Source organism: Durio zibethinus, chromosome 12 (genome assembly GCF_047325235.1).
Source record: "Durio zibethinus cultivar Kanyao isolate XHJ-2024 chromosome 12, ASM4732523v1, whole genome shotgun sequence".
Lineage (NCBI taxonomy): Eukaryota > Viridiplantae > Streptophyta > Magnoliopsida > Malvales > Malvaceae > Durio > Durio zibethinus.
The window spans coordinates 2,462,235-2,488,308 of NC_143173.1; the positions used below are offsets into that span (position 1 = coordinate 2,462,235).

Consider the following 26,074-nt stretch of genomic DNA (forward strand, 5'->3'; position numbering starts at 1 on the left):
TAAATAATTTTTTAATAATTTTTTTTACATTGATCTTCACATTAAATTTTATTAATTTATTAATTTAAAATTTTTATTAAATTATTTAAAAAAAACACTTTATAAACTTCCGACTAAATAACTTTATATAAGTTTTTTTCCTTTTCAATTTATTTGCTGATTCGGCTTCCCTTCATGATTTTTCTAACTTTGCGCCTGCCCTTATATACATACATACATATATATATATATATATATATTCCAATTTAACGTAATTAGTAGCTTAATTATTTGCTTGATCAGTAGAAAAATGGGGTTTAATAATACCATATTTAAGAAATTTTAAAGTGAAGATTTGCAAAGAGTAGCCTCCAACAAGACAGAACTGACATAGAAGCACAAGTATAATTCTTGGATCACAGTATCTGTCCATTGGTTTTTTTGCAATATAAAATAATAGATTTCTTTCACTAATAATGTAAAGGATAATTCCTTCGTATGCCACTTTTCATAAAATTCTGGCATTATATTTTATTATAATGGCTTGGAATAGTTTGAACATTAAACAATTTGTTATAGTCCACTCACATCCATGGGATTGTCTCCAAAGGCATCAAAATCTTGAACTAAGTTCTTCTCATTCAAGAAGCAAATTACAAAATTATTCTAATTTTCATTAAAAAAAATTATTCAAATCACTAAAAAGTAGCATTGCTTTGACGAAGATCAAAAATTAAGAAATTTTTTTTTTAAAAAGGAAATTGTAGCTCGAGACGAAAAAAAAAAAAACCAAACCGTAAAATATTTACACTCTAAATTTATTAAATGTCACGTTTTAAAAATAATTAAATGAATCAATTAAATTAAAATTTGAATTTAAGGTATTAAACCATTTGTCAAACTGTTCAACCTGAAGATATCATGGTGGGTGTGTTAATAAAGAAGTTATTCTGCAATTTGCATCACTAACTACAAACAAAAGTTGGCATTCTGGCATTTATTCAGTGCGTGCAAATGAAGCATAATCATAAAAATAAAATGAAAAGAACATAGATGCTGTGTGCCCCTTCAATATCTTCACAAATCACTTTTTCTTTTGTCTGGTGTAACTTTTAGCCCTTTCCAACCAAATGATTTATGCAAAATACTATATCAAGAATGCAGGCACACAGCATATCAAATGCATAACTCCCTTTGTATAGTAGATTCACCATTCCTTATAAAACAAAGAGAAGACTATGGCATCTGAGTCTCATTTCTTGTACTTCTAAAATTATTCTTTGCCAATCTTGTACTTGAGAGAATGTCATGGAGTTCCAAACAAATGATACATGTCTATACTGCTTTCTAGGAACTTCTAATATCATGTAACCTACGAGGCACAGCAAAAATCTGGATCCTGTTTCTCAGCCACAAAAGAAATATAAGAAATTATAAGAGTTGCCTAAAGTTAAGCAGAAAAATATCTGGTGTATCTGTCACAAATTGCAATCAGCTTCGAGTTTCTGATCCACTCTTTGCGAAGGACTACAGCTGTTACATGAAGTTCGCTCATAGAGAAAGATATCAGTTGGCTAGTCCGAAACAAAGCATGGAAAACAATCAGATAACCACCAAAGTATGAATACTGTCTGACTAGCCAGGATGATGTAAGTAGATGTCAGCAAGTCAAAGCTCATCATGACTCCATGATTGTTCTCGGTTCATTGATTCTAGTTTCTGTTTGAGTTCCTGCCAGACCCACCACTGTTATAGAAGATATAAAATAAAAGCAAAAGATCAAGAGGGCTTCTTGTGCAATAAAATTACCTTAAGCTTTTCCTCAAGGCAGAGGGCAGGGGCATTCATGAGAGCAACATATCTGCCATGACCAAGCAGAGTTAGATGGCATAGTTTTTAAACTACATGCGCACATGCATGACTGTATGTGCATGTGCACAATCAAGAGAGAGGGAGAGAGAGAAGAATGGAGGGAGGGATATACTCGCAGCGGCTCGGTTCATCCACACCAGTTAGTTCAGTTTTTAGTCCACACCTTAGCTTAACCTATAAAAACAAAAGGATCAATTATAAGAATTTTGCATCTAAAAGGAGAGCTTCTTGAGAACAAGCCATTTAGCCAGCCTGGATCACCCAATTTATATTCTTGAATTTTTTCGTGATGAGGAACAAAATTATCATTAACATATCTAGGTTATTTCAAAATGGAGCAACTTTTCTTCAGGATCAATCCAAAATTAATCTGCAATCAAATACCATCCAGATAGCTAACATGGGCCACAAATGGAGGAAAAATCTTACAGTTCTGTATAACAACCCTATTTATCCACATATAAATGTTACCTTTAAACTTCTATCAGGTCCATTCCAGCATCCATCTCCGTTTGAGAACATCATCATTCTATATGAATTCCCAAACTTCTCCCAGTTCCTATAATGAGGGGGAAAGAATACATTTAATACAAAAAAGAACTATTTCTCAAGAAAAGGCATCAACCAGCCAATGGCCTTTCTAAATAGGCTGCGGTGCCTTAAAATCAAAATTCATAGATTTAAGTGAACAAACCAGCCTTCTGCTCCCACTTCCATTGTTTTCTTTTCTCAATGTTTTGCCAATACCCTCAACATTTGAACTTTGTTGTATACAACACTACCTCTACTTGCTCATGATTAAAGGTCGAAATAGTAGGTTTTCTCCCCCGTCTCACCATTTAAATATATACTTTTTGTCAAATACTTAAATTACAATCTAAACTTGAAATATTTTGGCCTCATACTGTAGAATTGTTGATAATAATTCAGAAAAAGGAATGATTAATTTTCAAAATCTCTCCTCAGCTGTCCTGTTCATACTTACTTCCTTGCTTCAAAGAATCAGTTTTGCGACTAATTATCATGTTAATAAATCAGAACAGGAAGTAACATTCCAGCATATTCATGAATACTCCCTTGTCACTTACAACCACATTTCCGTGATCAACCTAATTTGCAGCACAAATCTATGGTAGCTGTGACACAGGCAAATTCTATAAAATGCCCCTAGCATTTGGCACTTATGGAAGTGATTAGGAAAAGAAAAGGAAATACATACCCCAACCGGGTTTCACTGCTGCCTTCCTCTTGTATTGCATCTTTAAATGGACAAACTTTGTACACATACCTGAAACCAAAAAATTCATTGCCCAAAGCAACAACAATGAGAGAGTAAACAAGAACAAGGTAAGCTTTATTCTTACTTGTCCTGCTTGGACTCAAAGCAACGATCATAGAATAAATAGAATTCCTTCTCTCTTCCTGGAGTTTAAAAGCAAAATTCAATAAGTGGAGAAAAAATACCAATACATTTCTTGTATAACTTTTACTATATAGTAAAAAGTCACCAAATTATATCTCTGACTCACCAAAATCATATTTGAACTTTTCTGTCAAACTTGAAATCCTTAACTCTATATCAGACAACTTTGCAGTGTAGTTATCATATTCCTTCCGAACCTGATTTGCATCTACAAAAAGCAAAAAGCAAAAATAATGCATTTTATATGTTCATTAATTGTTTATAGTACAATGGATATTGGCAACTGTATTGCTTACCTAGATTAGCAACGGGGGCCGAAAACAAGTTAACTGACTGAAGGAAGTTCTGAGCAGTTTCCTGTATCTTAACCAACCAAGATTGATGGCTTAGAGTTGCTATATCTGAAGATATCAAGAAATCGAAAAGAAAACAGTTTATATAAGATATAAGTATAACCATGCAAATGATTCTTTTCCCAACTACTTCAGAAGAGCTAGAACCTGATGACTTTTCACGATCTTCTGCTACAGACTCTTCATCTTCAGCATCTCTAGCATCTTTTCTGCCTTTCTCCTGATGCTTTTGAGTCTTTTCATTGAATTGTAAAGCATTATTATCAATATGTTCATCATATGAACTCTCATATGAACTCTCTTCTTTGTCTCTGTTGCCCATGTGATCACTTTTAGCAGGATCAATCTCCTCAACTTGGTCCCCAGTCTTTTTCCCTGTCCAGCGTGATGCAATGAGGCGACCAAGTTCTTCTCTTGACAATCCTTCAGTACTTTCATTTTCATCTTTCTCACTCTGAAACCAATTGATCCATATACAGTAATGGACAATATTCTCTAACAAATTATTTCCCTAAAGTAAATTAAGCATATTATAACATGAAATGACCCAATTGTTTGTCCATCTGTAAGTTTAAGCTTTTAGATTTGCCATGTCAACATACAATGTTTACAATTTAAATATCAAGATCATATTTAATCTCCAACAAGTATTAATCATATCCAATATTCAATCAATAGTGAGCATTTCTGCATCCAAATTTGAAAGAATCACCAGTAAAAAGTTTAGACATGGCCTTCAGTTATCATCCTTTAAATCATAGGACATAGTGCAGTCAAAATGCAACAAAGAGTGAGAGGAGGGAGAACATATTATGTAGAGCTCATCTAGAGCCAGTAAATCTATATCACTTCTCCTGAAATATTCGCTCTCTAGAAGATTTAGGAAGGAATAAATGTTTAGTTGCGAATCAAGCTTTTTCCATCCCTGAATAAAACACCATACTTTTTCGCGTAGTTTGACACTATAACCGATATCTTGTTTTTAATTCTTCATTACTCCATTGTTTCATTTGCCCAGCAAGATTTTGCCATATCCTTTTTCTCTCAGTTTTTCCTCAAGTAAGAAGGAATCAAAATTGCGAAGAATAAGGAAAATCTTTAAAAGCAAAACTGAAACAGAATAAGTAAAAGGAAAGTGATACTAGATCACAAAGCAAGCAGAAATGACACATGGGAAAATATAGAAGATACAATAGAAAAGAAAAATAAGAGTACAAGATAGAAGGTAGGCATCAAATTGATTTGCATAATATCTCACCTGATCTGATGGAGATTCCCCTGATAGACCCATTTTTTCAACATCTGATATTTTCAAGGGTTCTATTTGGCCATCAACATTCTCCTCAGGTCCACTCTTTTCATTTTCAATTTTCTCATTCGAAGCTTCTTTTATCTTATCTTCTTTCTCCAGAAGCTCTCTTTGTTTCAACTTCTGAATTTGCTCTTCATGTACGACATTGTGAATCAAATCAAATAAACGAGGCATATAGCATGACATATATTATCAGTTGCTTAGCAAAGTTATATATTTGGCATATATATAAAGCCATGAAGCAACAATGGCCAGCAAGCAATCTTTTTCAAGACATACGCATGTATTCATATTTATATTCTTCAGTTCTTCTATAATATTAAACTTATATAAGGCATTAATAATGAGAATTCAGAAAATCTATATTAAGTAGGAGGCAACAGCACTTTTGGCAATAATCATTATAATAATGATTATTTAATGAACTTCGAGGGATATAAACCATAAACCATAAATATTAAAAGAACAAACAAATCGGAGGTGTACCTTCGAGTTGCTTAACAACCTTCTCAAGAACTTCTTTTTCATTTTTCAGCCCCAATAATTCTGCTTTGTCTCTGGCTATTGCTTGTTTTGCTTGCTCAATCTCTTGTTTTCTCAAGGCAACACCTTCATGATACATTTCAATCTTTTCCTTCAACTTCTCCCTTGCTACTTTGCCAGCCTCCCAGCATGTATTAGGACATTTCACTTTACCATCATACTCATCACTCCCATCACAGCAATCTGCTCTTTTTATTCATATAGTAAAATAATCAATAAAACTAACTACAGATCAAAAAGGGCATAGCATACTAGCACATGGTATGGAAAATGTACTTCAACAAGTTTTAAAAAAGGCAAACAACAATTCAACAGATGATCCAAAAGTTTCAGATTGCTGAAAACAAAACATACCACAAATGCCATCATTGACTCTGGAGGAAAACAGCAAAGAAGAAGAATGCCCAGCATTCCTACAATAAAACTTTCCTTGCGGACAAGCTGATGTTCCTGCAACCAACATTTTAAAAAATTAAAGAAAATTATAGCAAACGAACAAAGCAGAGAAAAGAACAAGTAACTCTAAGTCTCTAGCATAAACAAGACATCCAAATTCCTCAAGCAACATGTTTCATCATTCTTTCAAATAAATCAAAACCCAAAAATAAAATCAAACCATTGATAACAAAAGAAATAACAAATATATCAGTCTAAGAAAAGAAAAGGAAACCAAATAGAGAGAGAGAGAGAGAGGAACCTGGCTCATCAGTGCCATCTGGGCAGTCGCAGAAATCGTCATTGAGTTGGGTTTTGGTGAACTTCTTTGATCCATTCTTACACTTTATGACCTCATCTTTGAAGTAATCTTCATCTGTTTATGTTTCATTTAATTCAAAAAAACAAAGAACCCAGTTTTCATTACAAAAATATGAAGCCAAAAAGGATGAAACTTTAAAGAGAAAGGCAAAAAAAAGGTACAAAAAAATAGTGTACCTTGGGGAGGAATTCCAACGAAGGAAACGGAAGGAAGAGAAGAAGATGACACATGGGATGGAATTATAAAGGAGAAGATGGCCAAAGAAAGAAATGTAAAAGAAAGGGTGAGTTTCATTTTTGAAGTATATAGGATTAAAGTTGCAAATGCAGGGAAAATTTATGAGTTGTTTTTGAGGTGAAAGTTTTCAGAGTTTCAGTTGATCTGAAGAAAGAAATGAACGGAGAGCAGGTGAAGATTTCAACGTAGGATTTCTAAAATTATATTAGTAGGACGTCGAAACGACATGTCGTTTTTTGAGGTTATATCATTTAAAAAAAAAAAAAAAAAAAAGAAATCAACTCTAGCCCAAGCCCTGATTTTTTTAATTCTTAAAATTTCTTTTTTCTACTTGAGCACTGGAGTTCCTGAACAAGGGTCGTAAAAAAAAATGGAACGGAAATTATTTGAAGTTAATAGAAAGAAAAACCCTAGTTAATTAGAAAATCATTATTAAAAAAAAAAATCATAAACACTTAACAGGGGAATTGCTGGAAAAAGAAAAGCATTGAAGAAGGAAGCCATTTTATTTTTGGGCAAGGATGGATCATAATGGTTAAGGCCCAAAGATAAAGCCCAAATAAATTACTAGGTTATTTGGTGTTTCTTTGGGCCCAATAAAACAACTTTTTGGGCCAAAACATAACAACAATCTTCATAGTGTCATTTTTTATGGAGCCCATTGCATATATGTAACTTCAGAAAAAAAAATTAAAATTTAATTGATGTAAAAGTTATTTTTTTATTATTATTTAATTGATGTTAAAAAAAACTTTATCTGTTCATTTAAGTTGATTTTATTGTTAAATAATTTGATAATAATATGCAAATATTTTTAACTATATTTTAAAATTAAAATTTAATTGATTAATATTTCTAATATTTATTTCATTTTTGTAAAAAATAAAAACAAACTATTTTGTAATTCAAAAATAGTTTGGTCAATGATTATTGATTAGACATAAATAATCTCGATAACAAAATTAAAGAAATATATCATTGTAATAGAAGAAGCATTCTACCATAAATTATGAATATTGATTCAAGTGATTAGAAATTTTATTTTTATAATAATTTTAAGTTTAAATTTATAAAAAATTATAAATAATAATTTTTTATAAATTGATAAAAATCGATATAAATAAATCAACTTAATTAAACAGAGCCCGTAACTCCGAAAAGACAAATTATTAGCGGTTAATTGTGTAACTGTTTCCAAAGGAGGGAGATGTAAAGTTGTTACGTGCGCTACTATTTCCGACTCCTAAGTACCATATTCCCCTACATCCAATCTCATATCAAACCATCATCAAAACCCCACAATTCACCCTTCAACAAATCAGAAATAAATACACGGTCCTGATTCAAGTTTACATTTTAATTTTTTTTTCCCATCCGCCGTATTTTAACACCCATTCATCTATCACCCGCATCCCGCGTAACACGCGCCTCTCCTTCTTCTCTCTCTAACAAACTTCTTGTTCTTTTTTTTTTTTTTTAATTTCTGAAATTTTCTTGTAAAATAAAAGCTCCATTTTCGATCTCTCAAAGCAGTTTCAAAATTTTTTCAACGTTCTCTCATTTTGTTTTTTTTTTTTCGTTTTGTTTATTTCTCTCCCATCAAAAACAAAATTTTGAAGCTGAAAAAAAAAAAGAAGAAAATTGCGGCAACTTTTTGCGTGACCCGTGGGAGAGAAGCTTTGGATTCTCTTTTTCCATTATTTTTTCGTTACCTTTCTCTTCGAATTGGCGGGCCTTTGAAATTGCATGTTGTTTTTATTCGATAAAATCACAAATTATTTGCAAAAGTAGAAAAGAAAAAAAAAAGTTGAACAGAGCTGAAATACGAATGCTTTGTTGCTGCACACTGTTGATTCTTCTATTCGGTAAGTTTTAGTTCTTTTTGTTGTGTTTAGATGTTTGGTTGCTGAGATTGTGGGAGGAAAGGAAAGTAAAAGAAGATAACATTTTTTACTTTTTTTGCTGTGTTTTGCCGTTTTGATTCAATGAAATGGCAATATATTTGTAAAAGAAATTCAAAAAAGTGGAAATATAAATGCTTTCTTCATGCATGTTGCTGTTGTTGCTTCCTCATGTCGATTCGATAAGTTTTTCTTGGATGTTTGATGACTAAGAAAGTGGAGCCGTGAAAAAGAAAAGGAAAAGAAAATTATTTGTTGTTGTTTTTCAGTTAGAAGAATCGTTTTAGAATAACTAACTTCCGTAACTGACAATAATTTCTAAATTCTTCACTTTTTTCTTCTTACCTACATTTTTAATTATATATTAAGATTAATGATTTCTATTTTTTCTCAATATTTCGAGTTTTTTTTTTTTTTAATTTTCAGTATCTATATTTGCTTAATCGAGAGTTCAAGACAACGAGAGCCATAAAAACAGAATTAAACAAAGACAAATGGAAAAAAAAATGGAGGTTTTGAGAATGAATATGCGAGGAAATGAGTTTAACTCTTTGGTTTTTTTTTATTGGTTTTTGTAAATGCAGAGTTCGTGTAAATCATGAGATTCGAAAGTTCTTGAAACGGACAGTTCAGAGACAGAGAAATTTTCGAAGATTTTGAAGTGTTGAAGGAAAATCTAAATTTAAAGCTTTGGATCAAGTCAGTTGGTTTTTCAATAAGTTTTGATAAGAAAAGAGGTCAATATGGTGGCACCGCAGTTAGCTGCTGTCTTTACCAAGTTGCAAACGCTATCTACTTCAGACCATGCGTCTATAGTCTCTATGAACCTATTCGTCGCACTTCTTTGTGCATGTATTGTGATTGGTCATCTTTTGGAGGAAAATAGATGGATGAACGAATCAATTACTGCACTTGTCATTGTGAGTTTCTCTCTTGACATCTATGGGCACTGATTTTACTCTTTTATGAACCATTCTGCTAAGTTTTGTTTGCTTGGAATATGTGTTTTACTCGTCTGATATATTTGATTTAATTGATATTCTCGGCAGGGTCTTTGTACAGGGGTCGTTATCTTGTTGACGAGTGGGGGAAAAAGCTCGCATCTTTTAGTCTTCAGTGAAGATCTTTTCTTTATTTATCTTCTGCCCCCTATTATATTCAATGCTGGGTAAGTGTGTTTTCCTTTGATTTTCATTTCTCCTTTTAATGGAAAATAGAGTTTTTATTATAGCTTATAAAAGGTAAAATAGATGGATATGCAACACTTAAGCAATATGAACCTTTATTTTGTTTAAACATATTTTCCTTTGTTTTCCTTTGTTCTCTATCCTGACTTGAACTTGAGTGCATTGAGAATTTCCCCATGTTTTCAATATTGTAAATGGAGGAACATAGGTGTCTTTTCTATGATATTGAGATTTTTTTTTTAATTTAAATTTGTTAAGAGTAAAAAATGAAGACTACTTTTAGTTAATTATTTGCCTTCTTAAAACTTTTCTGATCTCTGCTTTCTCTACCAGGTTTCAGGTGAAAAAGAAGCAATTTTTCCGTAACTTTATCACCATCATGCTGTTTGGGGCTGTTGGTACATTAATATCTTGTACAATTATATCTTTGGGTATTTTCCACAACTTTATGGATTCAGTTATGCAGATATACAATTTCTTTTCTCTTTTGTTTTTGTGAGTGGGGATTGGCAGCTAGGGAGCAGTTTTAGGAGTTGGTATAGTTTGTTGATGTACATCCTAGTATTGCCAAGATTAATTTTGCAGGTAATGATTGCAACTCTGATGCTTCAAACAGGTGTTATTCAGTTCTTTAAGGAAATGGACATTGGCTCATTGGATATTGGAGATTTTCTATGTATTTTCCCTTATTTCTCCCTTATTTTTCAAACTGGCTTTGTTCATGTTTGGGTATCTTACTATTTTCCCTACTATTTTCAGCAATTGGTGCAATCTTTGCTGCAACAGATTCTGTTTGCACACTGCAGGTATGCATAAGTTAAAATTGTAGCAGCATTTCTAAATTGAAACGACTAGTATATCAAACTTGCTAAAGTGAAGCTGTTTCTTCTGATGATACAGGTGCTTAATCAGGATGAGACTCCATTACTCTACAGTCTGGTTTTTGGAGAGGGTGTTGTAAATGATGCAACATCAGTGGTGCTTTTTAATGCAATCCAGAGTTTTGACCTCACTAATACCAATCCCAGAATTGCCTTGGAGTTTATTGCCAGCTTTTTGTATTTATTTTTAGCAAGCACTCTGCTGGGAGTAGTTGTAAGCCTCTTTTCGTACAAATCTGATTCATTCTCTGAACACCGCAGTTCCAGCTAGGTGTGATATTTTTCTTTTCCTCACAGGTTGGGCTAGTAAGTGCTTACATCATCAAAAAGTTGTACTTTGGCAGGTATATTTTTTTTATGGTATTTGGGTTTTTGTATCAACTAGTTTTTCAGCAATTGTCTTCTATTGATCAAACAACCTCAAAATACTTCTATAAGAATCTAATGCTCATCACCAGGGAATGATGGTTTACACAAAAGTAGTGTGTTTTAATCATTTGTGATATTAAAAAGTTTTAGTTAACAAGAACTTCAACTGAACATGAATTTTGTTATTACAGTACAGTGTCAATGGTATAATGTCTTTGAAGCCTAGAACTAATTACTGAATGTATTTGACTTTAACATGATTCAGGCACTCTACAGATCGTGAGTTTGCTCTTATGATGCTCATGGCATACCTTTCATATATCATGGCTGAAGTAAGACTCTTCTTAGCATAATATGGCAGTTTCTTGCAACCCTTCCTTTTATGATGAGCTTCTAAATTTGATGATTAATGTGCTTGTTTAATAACTCTAAGAGTTGCCTGCTTTGCAGCTGTTAAATTTGAGTGGCATTCTCACGGTCTTTTTTTGTGGGATAGTTATGTCCCATTACACCTGGCACAATGTTACTGAGAGTTCAAGAGTAACTACCAAGTATGTCTACTCCACCGTGTTATCTTAGGGCAATAAAGGTCATGAGTGATTGATATTAGGAGAAAAAAACTCCCTCAAAACAAATTTTAACTTTTTATATGCCTCAATTAATTCAGTTCTTTTGTTTAAACACAGGCATGCTTTTGCTACTTTGTCATTTGTTGCTGAGACTTTTATCTTTCTTTATGTCGGCATGGATGCCTTGGACATTGAGAAATGGAGATTTGTAAATGATAGGTATGCTCTATGCACCTGCTAGGAAGTACTCTAACCAGATTTTGGTGGAAGTGTATATTAATGAGTCATTTTTTGTCTTGAACCTCTTTTTCAGATTTTCTTTTCCATTTCCTTTTCTCCCATGCAACTTGTACAACATAACTTCCATTTACAGAATGACCTATTGTTGTGACATTGTATTTGATTTCCTTTATTCAGGCCTGGAACATCCGTTGCTGTTAGTTCTGTGCTGGTTGCTCTGGTTATGGCTGGAAGAGCTGCTTTCGTGTTTCCCCTGTCCTTTTTATCCAACTTAGCAAAGAAATCAGCTAGTGAAAAAATCAGCTTTAGGCAACAAGTACAAGTTCTTGGTGTTCTTTCCGCTCCCAAATCAATTGATGATGTTAATTGACATTACTATTTCTCTGTATTTCTTTCGTTCAGATCATAATATGGTGGGCTGGTCTCATGAGAGGTGCTGTATCTATGGCACTTGCATATAATCAGGTAAAGTCTGGATAATCTTATTTCTCTTGAAACAAAAATTTTTGTTACACGTCATGAAAAGTAGCTTCCTTGTATTAAAGTTGGCTAAAAGATTATGAGGAAATTAAAAAATGCTTGATGCATGTTTGAAAATAAGTTCAAACACTAATTGATAGAATGAGAGGAAAAGGGGGAGGAGAGAGATTTGTTGGATTGATATCATCTGATAGACTTTTACCTTTTCCTTAATGTAAATGCAGTTTACAAGAGCAGGGCACACTCAATTGCGAGGGAATGCAATTATGATTACAAGCACTATCACTGTTGTTCTTTTCAGCACTGTGGTAAGATGTCTCCTGCCTTCATTTTAACTGCTTAGAGATTGGATGCTTTCTCCCAAAAAGGCATGGCATTTTATGTTTTGAAAATGTTGAAGGTTTTGCTTTAAAATTAATAGCTCAAATATGTTTGGTTATTTGAGCTTTATCACATAATCTGTTAATTTGTAAAAGTTTTGAATTGCATAAAAATGGTTGAGTTCTTACTTGGGCGAACATCTTTTATCATTCTTGGCTCTTTGGTTAAGATCAAAGGTAGAACCTAGCTTTCAATAAGGCCTAGTACAGAATTACTGTTGAAGCCATTGTGTTTAAAAGCTACTTTTGATTCAACCTCAATGCTAAATAATAAAAATAATATGATTTTTCAGTTTAAAATTTTGATTTGCAAACCTAAGCCAAAAAGTTCCTCAAAAAGTGCTTTTGCGATAAAAAATTAAGGTTGGGATAAAAAAATTCACTGTATTATCTCTATAATTTTTTAATATTTTATTATTTTATATATATTTTTTAGACTTTTCAATTACTCACAATATTTTTTTACGGCAATACCATACGTTTAAAATTTCTAACTACAATTTTTAAATGCATTTTTTCCAACCCAGTTTTTCCAACAGCTTAATTAGCCCTAATTGATGTCATCTTATCTGACAATTCAAGTTTTACGTTGCCGAAGTGTGTATTTACACCATAGAATCAACTGCACAAAACCCTATTTTTGCATCTCTTTGCAACTTTTTTTTTTTTGTCTTGAGCGTAGGAGTTTCTTGGAGGTGTTACAAACTCTTTATCTGTTGGTTCTGCACAGGTTTTCGGTATAATGACTAAACCTCTAATAAGGTTCTTGCTGCCTCATCCCAAAGCAACAACTAGCATGCTTTCAGACCCATCCACTCCAAAATCGATCACGGTTCCATTTCTTGGAAGTCGGCAGGACTCCTTTGATGATAGTCCAGCTGGAATTCATCGACCGGCCAGCTTTCGCACACTTCTTACAACTCCAACGCACACTGTTCATCACTACTGGCGTAAGTTTGATAATGCCATCATGCGTCCAATGTTTGGTGGCCGTGGTTTTGTGCCTTTTGTTCCTGGCTTCCCAACAGAAAGGAGTGGACATCCTCAACCTCAATGGCAATGAGGTGGCTGAACAAGATGCACAAAAATTTATAAGTACTCTGGATCGGAGTTGGTAACGAAAACATGAACATCGGTTGAAAATTTTGTAGAATTTTTAACTAGTCTGGCAGGCCAGCAAGGAGCCAGCAGAGTATGTTCTGTAATTACCTCTGGTATGTATGTATCATGTATAGGTTACTTTTGGTACATTTTAAGTTTCCTTAAAAGGTTCTTGTTTATACTTCCGCATATATGTTGACATCATAATGTACTCTTTTTTTGACATTTGAGAGTTGAAAATGTAAAATTTAAGATTTGCAACAGCTTTTTGTAGGTTTGCACGTTTATTTTGCAAATGCATATGAATTCTCCCACATTGAGAAAGATCATTTTTGACAAAAGAAAACTCTCTTTGGTACGAACACTAATAGACTTGACAATTTATATATTTGTTAAAAATTTATATGTTTGTATTGTACTTATTTTTTATATGTTTATCTATTGATATCGTGTTTATCTCATATCAAACACATATTTATATAATTTTTATTTCGTATCAAATACATAAAAAATATAAAAGTTATCATATTATTTTTTATTTTATTAAAAATTTAAATCATATCGCTTTAATAAATTTTTTATCACATTAAATTATTTTTATATTGTATTATCATATTCGTTACGTTTTACTTGAGGTAATCTTTTACGAAGTTCTCTTCGCAAAGATTGGATGTAGTAGCAAATCAAAAACTTACATCCATGAATTCCACACCCAATTTGATCCTCTACGAAAATGACTCCGAGTCAAAGCAGAATTTCCTTGGAAAAGTTTCATAAGAATTTCAATTCAAGATGATAATTATCAACAAAAGACAGTTCCCACTAATCTAAGGGTTAACCTCATGTTCTTTTCATTTCCTTTTGGCCAAACAAGTAAACACAAACCTTTACTGGCTATGAGCAGGAAAGTATTTATACTCTAGATTTCTTAACTATCAACAAACCCTGTATGACTGTTGCAGGTCAATGGCACAGATGGTATCCGAGATAGACACTGACGAGTGCTACCACACAAACAAATAGGAGAGGAAATCCCACTTCAACTCTTCTTAGATTAGTCTTTTTCTTCAATATCGCCTGCATAAATATACAGTTTACTGTCAATAATTTAAAGGGTTTCCGCATGAACTGAAATATACAATGTTTTTGCTGCAATCTTATAAAACTGCCTTTCGGTCTAAGTTTATAACTTTAAAGCAAACAGGTTTCAGGTGACTGGTTCAGAATTCTATGATATGGAGTTTTTATCTAAGAGTGTAAATAAACCGAACATGAATGAAGTTTATTATGTTCGTCATCTATTTGTTTGTAATAGTTTATTAAGCTTAATAAACAAACAGAATCAAGCGTATTCACAAACTGTTCGTTAAATGCTCGATTTGTTTAATCAAACATGAATGAACTTTGATATATTTGTGATTTGTTCATTCAATTAACGGATCTTGAAATATTATTTACAATTATTTGTTAAGTTTAATAAAGGGACAAAAACAAGTCTGTTTACAAACTATTCGCATAACGTTCTGTTCGTTTATACTCCTAGTTTTAACTTCTTTTCCTATATGATTAGAAAAAGAAGGGTACTAAGTAGAACCGAAATTCGCCCTCCACCTCTCCCACACACTTCTTTATCTCTCCAATTCTAAGCATCTCCTAATGAGAAGGCCATTATCCCACCCTGAATAGAAATCAGGAGAACTGTGCTGGAAAGGGTTTATAGCAGACCTAAAAGACAGAAGGAAAGGTCACATGGTAAAAAATAATCACTGGCCTATTCTAAGAAAGTGAGAAAGAGAAGGCATTCAGAGGGCAGGCATACACATGATGATCATTCATAATTAACAGTTCGAAAGCTAAAAGCCTAAAAAATTGCCCGTAAAAGTGGCATCACAACCCCCACTAAAGAAGTGGTTAGGAGAATTGACTGTCCATGATGGACCTCGTGATATTTAACATATAACAAGAATCTACGAGAAGAAGAACGCACAGACAGAAAACTTACAAGTTCCTCTTGTAGGATCTTCCTCTCTTGAGTGCTTAACCTCCTCTCCTCTGTCAGTTTTGAAATGGTAGCTTCAGCCTGAAATGGATATGACCAGTTGACCACTAGTGTTACTGAAACTTTATAAGGTGGCGAGACAAGAGATGCAAATTAATGATGGCAAAATATAGTTCAACCTTATCCTAAACTGTCAACATCAAGCATCATTCTTTGTCTTGTAAACAAACTTACCTTTCCTAGCTTAGATTCAAGGTCATTTAGTTTTGATTTCATTTCCTCCAAGTCTTTGGCAAACTTCAGCTCCTTCACAGTCTGCAATGTTTTCACCTCGCCATCATTCAATGCATTGAACTCCTTTTCCTTCACTGTCTTTAATTCCTCAGTATCAATTATATCCTCCATTGGCTTTGATTCCACATCTTTCACTGGCTTTAACTCCTTGCTATTGACAAAACTATTCTTTGGCTTCAGCTCTGAATCTTTTGTTAATTTTAAGTCCTCACCATTAACATCATTCTTAGGCTTCAGCTCTGCATCCTTCTTTGGCTTTAAATCCTCCGCATATAATGTATCCTTCCTTGGCTTCCACTCCGCATTCTTTGTTGGCTTATCCTCAAAATTTATCATCTTTGACTCCTCAGCCTCAGCAAACTGGCAGAGAGAAGAGTACGTCGATAATTTCTAGAAGGTATTAGGTACAATATCCTTCCTTGATTTGAAGTTTGTGTTTAAATCTCATACTCAAACAAAAATTGCATCAAGTTTACTTTCAGATTAAAAATATATATATTTCCTGTAAAAGATAATGCAATCACACATACACACACATTTGAGTATATACACATGTATGGATGTAGAACTATAAATAACTTTATTTTAAGGGTTAAAAGATAGACAAAATAAGTAGATCTAACCCTCTGCAGTGGTGCAAGAATCCCAAGTGTACTTAGTATTGGCTCTTTTGGTATTGAAGCATCATAGTCTATTCCCTGATTCATCGGGCCATTAATTGGTGATAATACTGGCGAATGAGGAGGGCTGACAAGGGCAACCTTAAGCTTGTTCTCTTCAATATATCTTCCACTGTCCTTGACAAACTGCCAAGCAAAAGAATGAGCGAAATTCACTTACTATTATCAAATAAAGCACAAGCAGAGCAGAAAATCACTTACTGTGGCAGATGTAATGTCTTTATCACTTGTCCCTGCCGGTACAACTGTGCTTTGAATTAAGAACTTATCTTTACATATCATATCAGGAGGAGCTTCACGCTGAGCTTGCATGGTAACTAAATGAAAAAAAATCAAGAGTGAGAATATATGGTATAGCTGGAGGCGGTTAAGAAAATGATAAAGAACATCATATGAAAAATTCAGTACTATATTTTATTTCTAAGTTGCATCACTAGCTTTGATTCACTTTTCCAGCTAATGAGGCAGCACCATGGCAAATTGTCCTAAAGGTCAACATTCTCAATTGTCAAGTAAAGAATTTTTGTTTCCTCAATAGATTTGCACTCCCAGGAAACTAATCATGAACTATCAGATGCAATAGAAACCAGCAATTTCAAGGAGCAGGCTCTACATTTAAAGGACCTTAAAGGGTGGAAAATTTACCCTTATCCCAACTCTTTCGCTTTCCCAGATGGCAAAATGCTTGAAATGTCTAGGGTCCATCAGCCAGGTGACCTCTTATAGACTTCTAATGATAACACTATCTTCATTTACTCATGAGCCATTAAGATTAAAGACCACTTAAGCTTTGAAATTCATTTGTTATATTCATGCACATAGAAATATACAATCCTCAAACATTTATATACAAAAACACCTTACCTTTAAAATCACATACTGATTTTGGCATAATAATACCAATATTAGGCAGCACGCAGTATTTCTTAGGAGATGTAGTTTTAACCTGCAAAATATCACTGCTCCAATTACATTGGAATCCAGCATTCTAACATTCAACCTCATGATATAAACCTTAAAAATTTCAAAAACCATGGACATAAATTAAATAAAAAGGAAAAGCATAGAATGCTGGTTCAGAGTTCAGACCTTGAAAGCAACATATTGGTTAGTTTTATTTGTAAGTGTAATCGAGCAGGAGCATTGCTTCTTCAACATAACTACCAATACAAAAAATAAATTTAAATGAGAAATAAATAAATAATAGAGCTATTTAAATAATATGTTATTAGCAGAATTAATCAAACCCTTCGATTCTTTACCAATATATCCACAAAAAATAAATAAAAAAGCTACAAAAAATCCTTATTCTTTACTCTTTTTAGTTGTATTTCATTTTTAGAAAAAGACTGCCCTGTGAATCCGGGAAAGAGTCGGATCCACTGGGTCTAAAGTTGTATTTTATTTTTAAGAAAATTATTAGAAAAAAAAAAAAGGATAAAAACGACAGTTAATTTTGAACAGCACGACAAAAAAAATAAAAAAATAATATAATTTAAAATTTTAACAAAAATTATATATAAATTTATCAAAAATCAAAAAATTTATTTTGTTTTTAGTTTATTAAAATAAATTATGATAGATAATTTTTATATTTTATGTATATTGAACATAAATAATATTGTACGGATACACAGATTACCATATCTACAACCAAATTTAAACAAATCCTTCTTGTTTCCCCGCGTATTTAGTGACAAAACAAAGAAATTATTCTAAAAATTCAAAAAAAATTTCCAATAATAGAAAAAAATTGAAAAGTTACTTTATCGAATTATTATAATATTTTTTTGCCAAAAAGGAAACTATTATAAGAATCTTTATGCAATAAAAGCGAAAGGGGCAATCAAGTAATTATGCACTCACATACGAATCTAAGTTCCTTTGGCTCAATCTCCAAAAGTTGCTTATCCATTTCCCTTCTTCACTTAGCATCCAAACCTTGATCTGCATATATATAATAATCAAACTAGTCAGCAATATTATCCAAATATTGATTAGCTAATTTCTTTTTTCATTTTTCAAAATATCCGAATTAGAATTCAATATTAAAAAAACACTGATTAATACATGGAAAAGAAAAAAAAGAAAGTGAAGTTGAAACCAAATCGAGTTGTGGCGTGGTTTGACTCAGATCAGACTCGAAGCAACTCTGGCTGAAGTCAAAACTACAAATAAGCGATGATTCGAGTTCGTTAAAACTGAGGTGAAGGTATATTGAAATCAAAGTAGAAAAAGTAGAAGAGGTTTAAAATTTTGAAAGCAAAATAATGACTCGGTTTCAACTCGGATCGATTCCCTTTTGATTGAAAACAACCCAAAACTCCGCCATTTTGATCTCAAAATTAAGCCGTGAAAATTTTGAGGCCCAAACGAACTCGGTACTGACTCGAGTTTCAACTCAAGAGAAACAGCAATAACGTTACGGCACTGACATCGTATCGTCGTCTTTGAATTCGATCCGGAGATCAAAACTCAAGAAAGAACCAGTCAAAACGACACCGATTTCCAGCTCTCTAGTTTCCACAGTACATGAAATTCAGCACGAAAAAAAAAAAAGGAAACAGAAAAACGACAACGTGTTTAAAAATCAGTGGAGCGAAAGCTTACCTGTATTAACGAAAGAATCTCTGGCGAGAGAGAAAGAGAGAGGAAAGAGAGAGAAACTGAGAGAGAATATATAGCGAGAAAATAAAGAGTTTGGTGGAACTTAAAAAATAAATAAATCAACAAATCAACGAAGCGACGAGTCCCAGAAATTCGTTTGGAGAGAGAGAAAGTTGTTTGGGGGATTTGGTGGCGGAAGTGGTGAAATGGGGAGTCAAAAAGAAAAGACTGTGAAGAAGGGAAGTGAAAGACAAGCATAGAAAGATTGCAAGTTTTTTAAGAAAGAAAAAGCAAAGCAAAATACAGGAGCATTTGTACCCGCCGTTTCCTTCACTCCGTTTTGCTTTTCTTCGTGCTTTTCATTTCCCTGTCATTTTTCCAAATTTATTTTTTGGTCAAATGCTCTGAAATTTTTTGTAAAATATTAAATTTAATATTTAAATTTAAAATTTTGTAATATAATATTTAAAATATTATTATATTAATTAATATAATATTTATTTTTAATATAATTAATTCAAAATTTAAATATCGTATTAATTAATAATTAAATTATCATTTTTAAAATTTTAAAATTTATATATCATATTGAAATTTTTATTTTCATTAACTCTTATTATATTATGCTAAATTTTTAAAATTATATAAAATTATAATGAAGAAATTTTGATTTAATTTTTTATTGTTTGAATAAATCGTTAATTAGATAAATATTTAACTATGGTTAAATTTTTGGGATTTGGATATGGTTGGCATTGTTTCTATTCTGAATTCTTAATTGTTGTACTAACATAAAGAACTTACTTATTTTGGGAAGATTTACTGCATCCACGTCATTTAATTATCTATGTTTTGGCCATATTATTTAATCATGTTAAATTAGCGTTTGATATTTGGTAATGTTAAAAATTAGTTTCCATTTATGATTTTTATAAAGGAAGTTGTAATTTTGAAATAAAAAAATAGATTGAATGTATTAGAATTTGTGTTTTAAATTTGTTAAATGTTACATGTTAAAAATAATTATATAAATTATTATATTAAATTTCGTATTTAATTATTTTTATTTTTATTAAGAAAAAACTATGGCTTTTTTTTTTTTTACCTATAGCAAGCAATGTAAGTCAATTTTAATCATTTCTAAAATGAATGAAGAAACAAATAGAGAGAAGAAAAGAAATAAATAAAAAAATTTTATCTAATTACATCATTTTTAATTGGAAGGAGTAAAAGGAGTATCAAAATTTCACTACATTTAATTATTTCTATATAATGTTGATTATACCAAAAAAATGTTCTTAAATAAGAGAAAATGCCATGATTTGGATTTAACATGACTTCCAATCTTTAATCACATGGTTTTTGAGCCCGATAATTAGTTGGTCACAATTCCAATTAATATTTAAATTCTAAAGTAGTTTCTAATGCTTTTTAGTGGAGTAGAAAATTAAATAAAAAAGAGATAAATATTAAAAAGTTAGATGAACTGCATGGATTATGTGATTGATGATATTGATTTTACTACTTTATAATTTGATAAAAATTAGTAGTAATAAATTAGATTATGATTTTATCATTGATAATGGAATTTGTTAATTTTTTTTTTGGTTACTTTTTTTTTTAATTCACTAGAAACCTTTTGCAGTTTGCTTATTTATTTATTTATTATTTAATCAAATAAATTAATTTTATAAATTTTTATTCACTTCTCTTAAGAGATAATTCTTAGGTAGTATTTGCAAATTCTCTTTTTTTTTTTTAAGATTTTATGTCTTTTGTAAAAAAAAAAAATGACAATTGCCCTGTGAATAATATTAGTCTTAATTAATTAAGATTGAATGTTTTTCATAGGTTAAAATAATAAAAAAGTTTCTAAACTTTATCATTTTATTTAAATAAATTTTATATTTTTATTAAGATTCAAATCTTCAATTTTAAATTCACATTTAAATAAATCCTTACTTTTTAATTTATATTTAAATAAGTTTTTAATTTATAATTTTTACCTAAAAATTTTTTTTCTATAAATCAACTTTTTATTTGAAATAAGGATATATGTAAATATAAATAAAAAGATAAAACTTTATTTAAATACAATAAAAATATAAAATTTTATTTAAATAAAATTAAATCATTCAAAATCTTTTTTACTTTTTAACCTTTGTCATTCTTGAAAGTTAAACAAATGGTTTAAAACTCAATGAGCTGATGGCTAAGTTCACAAAAAGGAAAAAAAAAGAAGTGTTTAATTTGGTCAAAAAATTTATGTGACCCACTATATTTAATACAAAATTAAATACTGACCAATTTTTCTTCCTTAAAAAGAGGGCACTTTGAAGCAGCAATTGCCGTTGTCTTCACTTGTGAGGATAAACACATGATTTCGACTATTTACTTTGTTTAATTAATTATTATATTTACTTTCTAAATACTCCTTTTTTATGTTTTAAAAATTAATTAATTAATTAATTATATTTATATAATTATTCATTGAAAAAAATTAAAATTTGTTCAACGCTTGCCAACGTCAAGTTTTATAGAAATCAATTATAAATAAAACGGCCAAAAAATTATAACATTTTTTTAAATGTCTGACAGAAATTAAAAATTATAAATTTAGAAAGATTTAAGTATATAATATTTTCTTCATATTAATTAAATAAATAAGAATTAGGGTTTAAGGATATATTAAAATAAAAAAATTACACGCATTTTTCCTTTAATCATTAATTTATAAAATATGTGATTCAATAACATAACTAAAAAAAATTCCTTTTGAAATTATTTTTCCGCATGTGTCTCAATTAAATAATTTTTTTAATTAAACAATTATAGAAGTTTGTGTTTTTCACAAATATTTATTGGAAGTATTTGTGCGTGAAGAAAAAAAATAATTTTTTTGGTAAAAAAATTTAAAATAAATAGATTATTTAATTTCTCATATCAGAGTAAGATGTGTCATATTTTACAACTTAAAATAGATGATTACAGATCATCCATTCGAAATAATTTCAATAAATAACCACCGATAAAATTTAAATTCAAAATTTCTTCATCGATGAAGATAAACTTAATCAATTAAATAAATTATTTGTTGATAAAAAATAATAATTAATAAATAAATTCTTTTATCCTTTTTTATTGAGATACACACGTATATTATTATTATCATCATTGGAATTTATTATTATTATTATTATTATTATTATTCGGTGATGCATGAGCTAGCTACCCTTCGTATCCAATAAAGGGGAGATTCTATAATCAAAAGGTTGCCAAAAAGCCAAAGTACCCCAAAGGTGAACATAGTGGAATATGATTGAGACAAAAAATAATGCATTATGAAAATGTTCTTTTTCCCAGCTTTCATTTTTTTTTTCTATTAAAAAATTTAACTTGTCAAAAGAATATGTTACAACAAATCAAGTCAAATTTTGATCAAAATAGTTTCAGGCTGTACATTTGTTTAGGATTGTGGTGCCTTTAATTAGGTCCCATTACAATAAAGTACATAACAATACGGTGCTTTCATCTTTTCATGGAAAAAGTTGCAATCCAATGAGGAATAAAATTGATACAATAAAAATTACAAAATCACACATGAAAATGTCATATCACGAAGTGTTAACCTTGATCGACTGTTATGATTTTAAATTCAAATTGTTCGATATCAAATTTTAATTATTAAAATTAAAGATGAAAAAGTTGATTATTTTTAAAGAATATATTCAAAACTAACTCGTGTTAATCTTTTAAATTAGCTTTGAAATTGAAAAGATGAATCATCAATGTATTAAATAATAAATTTTTAATTAATAAGTTGTTATTATAATAATATTAAATTTGATTTTAAAATTAAAAATTTCGAATTCAAAATTTCATACAAAAAAGTATATACTTTTGCGAATTAGAAATTTACATATCCATGATGCTTTAAGGATTAAAAATGACAAAATTAAAAGTCTCCATCTCGAATTTTAGTCATAATTAAAAAAAATGTAATTTTTTTAAAAGTAGAAATTCAAGCACGCTTGATGCTTAATTTTTACATAAAATATGGGTCATCATCGTAATTTTAAGCTGAAAACAGTGAATTATGATTCAATGATGAAACTTTGGTCGGCAAAGGAAGATTGAGGCTCTTGATTATTGGAAGCATGAAAATGAAATAAAACCAACCAGTTAGTTGGGGGGAGGCGGGAACTTGACAGCAACCATGAAGAAACAAAGGAGTGAGATCGATGTGTACGTGAAAACCACTTCTCAATCTTCCATATTCAACTGCCATTTATTTGTGGACCACCATTTGAATGGTTTGGCAACATGCATGGCTCATACTTTATATCATCACATTTAATATTGACAATGAAACTTGCCCGGGGAAGGCTTCAAAACCATCAAAAATAAATTTTATTATTATTATTATTATTAAGTGTTCATCATTCATGCACAATTCCAACATTTTTATGTGTGTGTATGACTAAAAACAGGTGGATTGAGACTTTGTTATAAAAATATTGATGCATAAAATTTTGATATGATATTTTTAATGTGAATATTTGATTCGATAATTGATATATTTTTTATTTGAATTCTTTATTTTAAATAAAAATAAATATTAATTTTTATCGATTAAAAAAATAGAAATAAAGTAAAACTTAGGGTTGACCACTATTGGAAGCTTCTTTGTAATTGGGCTTAAAGATCTAGATTCGAAATAAAATCCGTCAAACTAACATTTTTTTAAAGAAAAAGCTTTATCACTTAAACATTTGGCAAAGACTTCTACTTTGGTTAAAGTCTTTCAACATATGAAACAAGGTGAAATCAAAGACAAGAAAACATAAAATGACATAAGTAACGTGATTATTGGTAAAAAGGTTGCATGATTTTGTCGTGAAAATTGACTTAAAAAACCAAAGTTTGGATTGGACGATATAATTTTTATACATGAGCATGAGTGAAAAAATTTTCCTCATTTTTCATAATTAAATTTGCATGTGAATTATAAAATCATATCATTCTTGGTCATCTAATCTTATTTATAAGAATTATAAAACGTTATTAATTAATATTATAAATTTGTTTAGGAAATTAAAAAATTAAAAGATTCATATATGGGATAATAATTCTTACTATATATAATGTCTCTTTCTGTGGTTTTTTTTTTATAATTATCATTTCAAATATTATTCAACAAGTTTAAATTTTAAATTTAAATATTTATGCCTTAATTATGAAAAAAGAAAAAAAAAAAACGAGAACTCTTTCTGATAAAATTAGTAATAAAAAGAAGAATTTGAAGGCAATTCCATTATCTTTTGCGCTAATTAGGCCCCAGCCCAATCTTATCAACAGATGGGACAAAATCATTTTTATTGATACAAGAACTTGGTGGCAGGTTCATTCGTAACGACAAAAAACAAACCAGAAACTTCAGAATCGAAAACATCTCTGGTGAGGAGGTTCTTCACCCTAATCCCTCTTAAACCCTCTGTCCCCATCCCATGCCTTTTCACGGCCATTGAATTCCATGTCACCTTTGTCTGAGGGTTCGAAAATAGCCCTGCTCAGCATGATAATCGATGACCTAAATGCATCTATGTTGTGAATCATATAACCATAGAACTGTACGTGTAGAGGTAGTGGTGGAGGAGTAAGGAGTAAGTGCTGGTGATCTGGGTCTGGGATCAGGAGGGTGAAAGGTAAATCAAACAGATGTAAACTGATTTAGAAATTTTTAAGAATGGAGGAGCGAGGAATTTTTAAGATCAAACAGAAAATCTATATCTGAGAATTTTTTCGAATTATGCAAAATAGATTTTCAAGAATCGTTTTTTAAAATTCGTGTATTTTAAAATTTTTTTTTTTGAGAATATATAATTTTTTTTAAATATATATATTTAATTATAAACTTTTAACAATAAAAAAATTAGAATATTTAACATTTGGGTCATTAAAACATGTCATCAATAGATTAATAAATTTGATAGTTAGGATTGACGTTGAAAGGTAGGCCAAATTGATGTAAACTGATTTAGGAACTTTTAAGAGTGGAGGAGCAAGGAATTTTTAAGACCAAACGGAAAATCTATATCTGAGAATTTTTTTGAATTATGCAAAATGGATTTTCGAGAGTCAGCACTATTCACGAAAATTCATGTATTTTTGAAAATTTTTTTAAAAAAATTTATATAATTTTTTTTAAATATATATATTTAATTATAAATTTTTTATAATAAAAAAATTAAAATCTTTAATTTTAGGATCATTAAAAAATGTCATTAATAAATTGATAAATTTAATAATAAAAATTGATGATTAAAATATTAAATATTATCATATTTGTAAGTCTGTTGATGATTTTATTAATGTCAATGTTTTATAGAGTGTTCAAGCTCAAACTAATATACATGTATATATATATATATATATATATATATGAGTAATTAACATGCCCATTATTACTTAATTATATATGCAAATGAAAAAAATATGTTAAGTTTCAAGTATGCATGGACATAAAAATATTTTTATCTTAGGTCTAGAAAACCAAAAACTCCATTTTGCTCATGCAAAATAAAAAAAAAATAATGTTCTCAATTTTTTGGAGGTACAAGAGAAAAAACAAATTTATGCCATAAATGTTAAGAACATTAATTTTAGTTTCATTTATACATATGATTAAGTAAATAGATTCATAAGCATATGATTAAAGTTTTTCAATGATTAAAAATGAAAATGAGTTTTTTAGAAATAGAAATCAAAAAAACCTAAAATTTTATTGAATATTTATTTTCGAAAAGACTCAAGTTTTTTGAAAATAGATATAAAAAAAATTTGAGTCCCTTTGAAAATAAATATTTGAGAAATTTTGAAACTTATAAAAAATAGATATCCAAGATAAAAC

General features: G+C 30.4%; 3 protein-coding genes across 5 annotated transcripts; 1 reads left to right on the forward strand and 2 right to left on the reverse strand.

The window, feature by feature from the left end:
• Nucleotides 1-1,234: 1,234 nt before the first annotated feature.
• On the reverse strand, nucleotides 1,235-6,667 carry LOC111296609 (glucosidase 2 subunit beta-like). Its single transcript, XM_089768980.1, has 14 exons — nucleotides 6,416-6,667; nucleotides 6,180-6,293; nucleotides 5,837-5,932; nucleotides 5,426-5,665; nucleotides 4,886-5,070; nucleotides 3,775-4,081; nucleotides 3,571-3,675; nucleotides 3,381-3,482; nucleotides 3,216-3,273; nucleotides 3,071-3,139; nucleotides 2,323-2,410; nucleotides 1,964-2,025; nucleotides 1,789-1,840; nucleotides 1,235-1,710 (listed from the first exon to the last, which is right to left on the reverse strand). Exons 1-14 carry the CDS (start codon nucleotides 6,531-6,533, stop codon nucleotides 1,648-1,650), a joined length of 1,659 nt encoding a protein of 552 aa, XP_089625106.1. The 5' UTR covers nucleotides 6,534-6,667; the 3' UTR covers nucleotides 1,235-1,647.
• A 1,071-nt stretch (nucleotides 6,668-7,738) lies between these two features.
• LOC111296081 (sodium/hydrogen exchanger 2-like) lies at nucleotides 7,739-13,847 on the forward strand. Its single transcript, XM_089768981.1, has 15 exons — nucleotides 7,739-8,341; nucleotides 8,962-9,297; nucleotides 9,427-9,545; nucleotides 9,898-9,995; nucleotides 10,181-10,240; nucleotides 10,324-10,370; nucleotides 10,465-10,659; nucleotides 10,743-10,789; nucleotides 11,080-11,146; nucleotides 11,265-11,365; nucleotides 11,501-11,602; nucleotides 11,801-11,939; nucleotides 12,026-12,088; nucleotides 12,328-12,411; nucleotides 13,214-13,847. The coding sequence occupies exons 2-15, from the start codon at nucleotides 9,121-9,123 to the stop codon at nucleotides 13,544-13,546; spliced, it is 1,632 nt and encodes a 543-aa protein (XP_089625107.1). The 5' UTR covers nucleotides 7,739-8,341; nucleotides 8,962-9,120; the 3' UTR covers nucleotides 13,547-13,847.
• A 481-nt stretch (nucleotides 13,848-14,328) lies between these two features.
• Nucleotides 14,329-19,521, reverse strand: LOC111296082 (vesicle-associated protein 2-2-like). 3 transcript variants are annotated; one of them, XM_089768982.1, is made up of 10 exons: nucleotides 19,168-19,291; nucleotides 18,662-19,073; nucleotides 18,424-18,504; nucleotides 17,647-17,717; nucleotides 17,422-17,503; nucleotides 16,759-16,874; nucleotides 16,501-16,683; nucleotides 15,818-16,237; nucleotides 15,587-15,664; nucleotides 14,329-14,661 (listed from the first exon to the last, which is right to left on the reverse strand). In XM_089768982.1, exons 3-10 carry the CDS (start codon nucleotides 18,470-18,472, stop codon nucleotides 14,548-14,550), a joined length of 1,113 nt encoding a protein of 370 aa, XP_089625108.1. In that variant the 5' UTR covers nucleotides 18,473-18,504; nucleotides 18,662-19,073; nucleotides 19,168-19,291; the 3' UTR covers nucleotides 14,329-14,547. The 3 variants fall into 3 exon arrangements, with proteins under 3 accessions (XP_089625108.1, XP_022745867.2, XP_022745869.2); XM_022890132.2 differs by lacking the exon at nucleotides 18,662-19,073 and having other exon boundaries at nucleotides 19,168-19,521; XM_022890134.2 differs by lacking the exons at nucleotides 14,329-14,661; nucleotides 18,662-19,073 and adding an exon at nucleotides 15,166-15,309 and having other exon boundaries at nucleotides 19,168-19,521.
• Nucleotides 19,522-26,074: the final 6,553 nt, after the last annotated feature.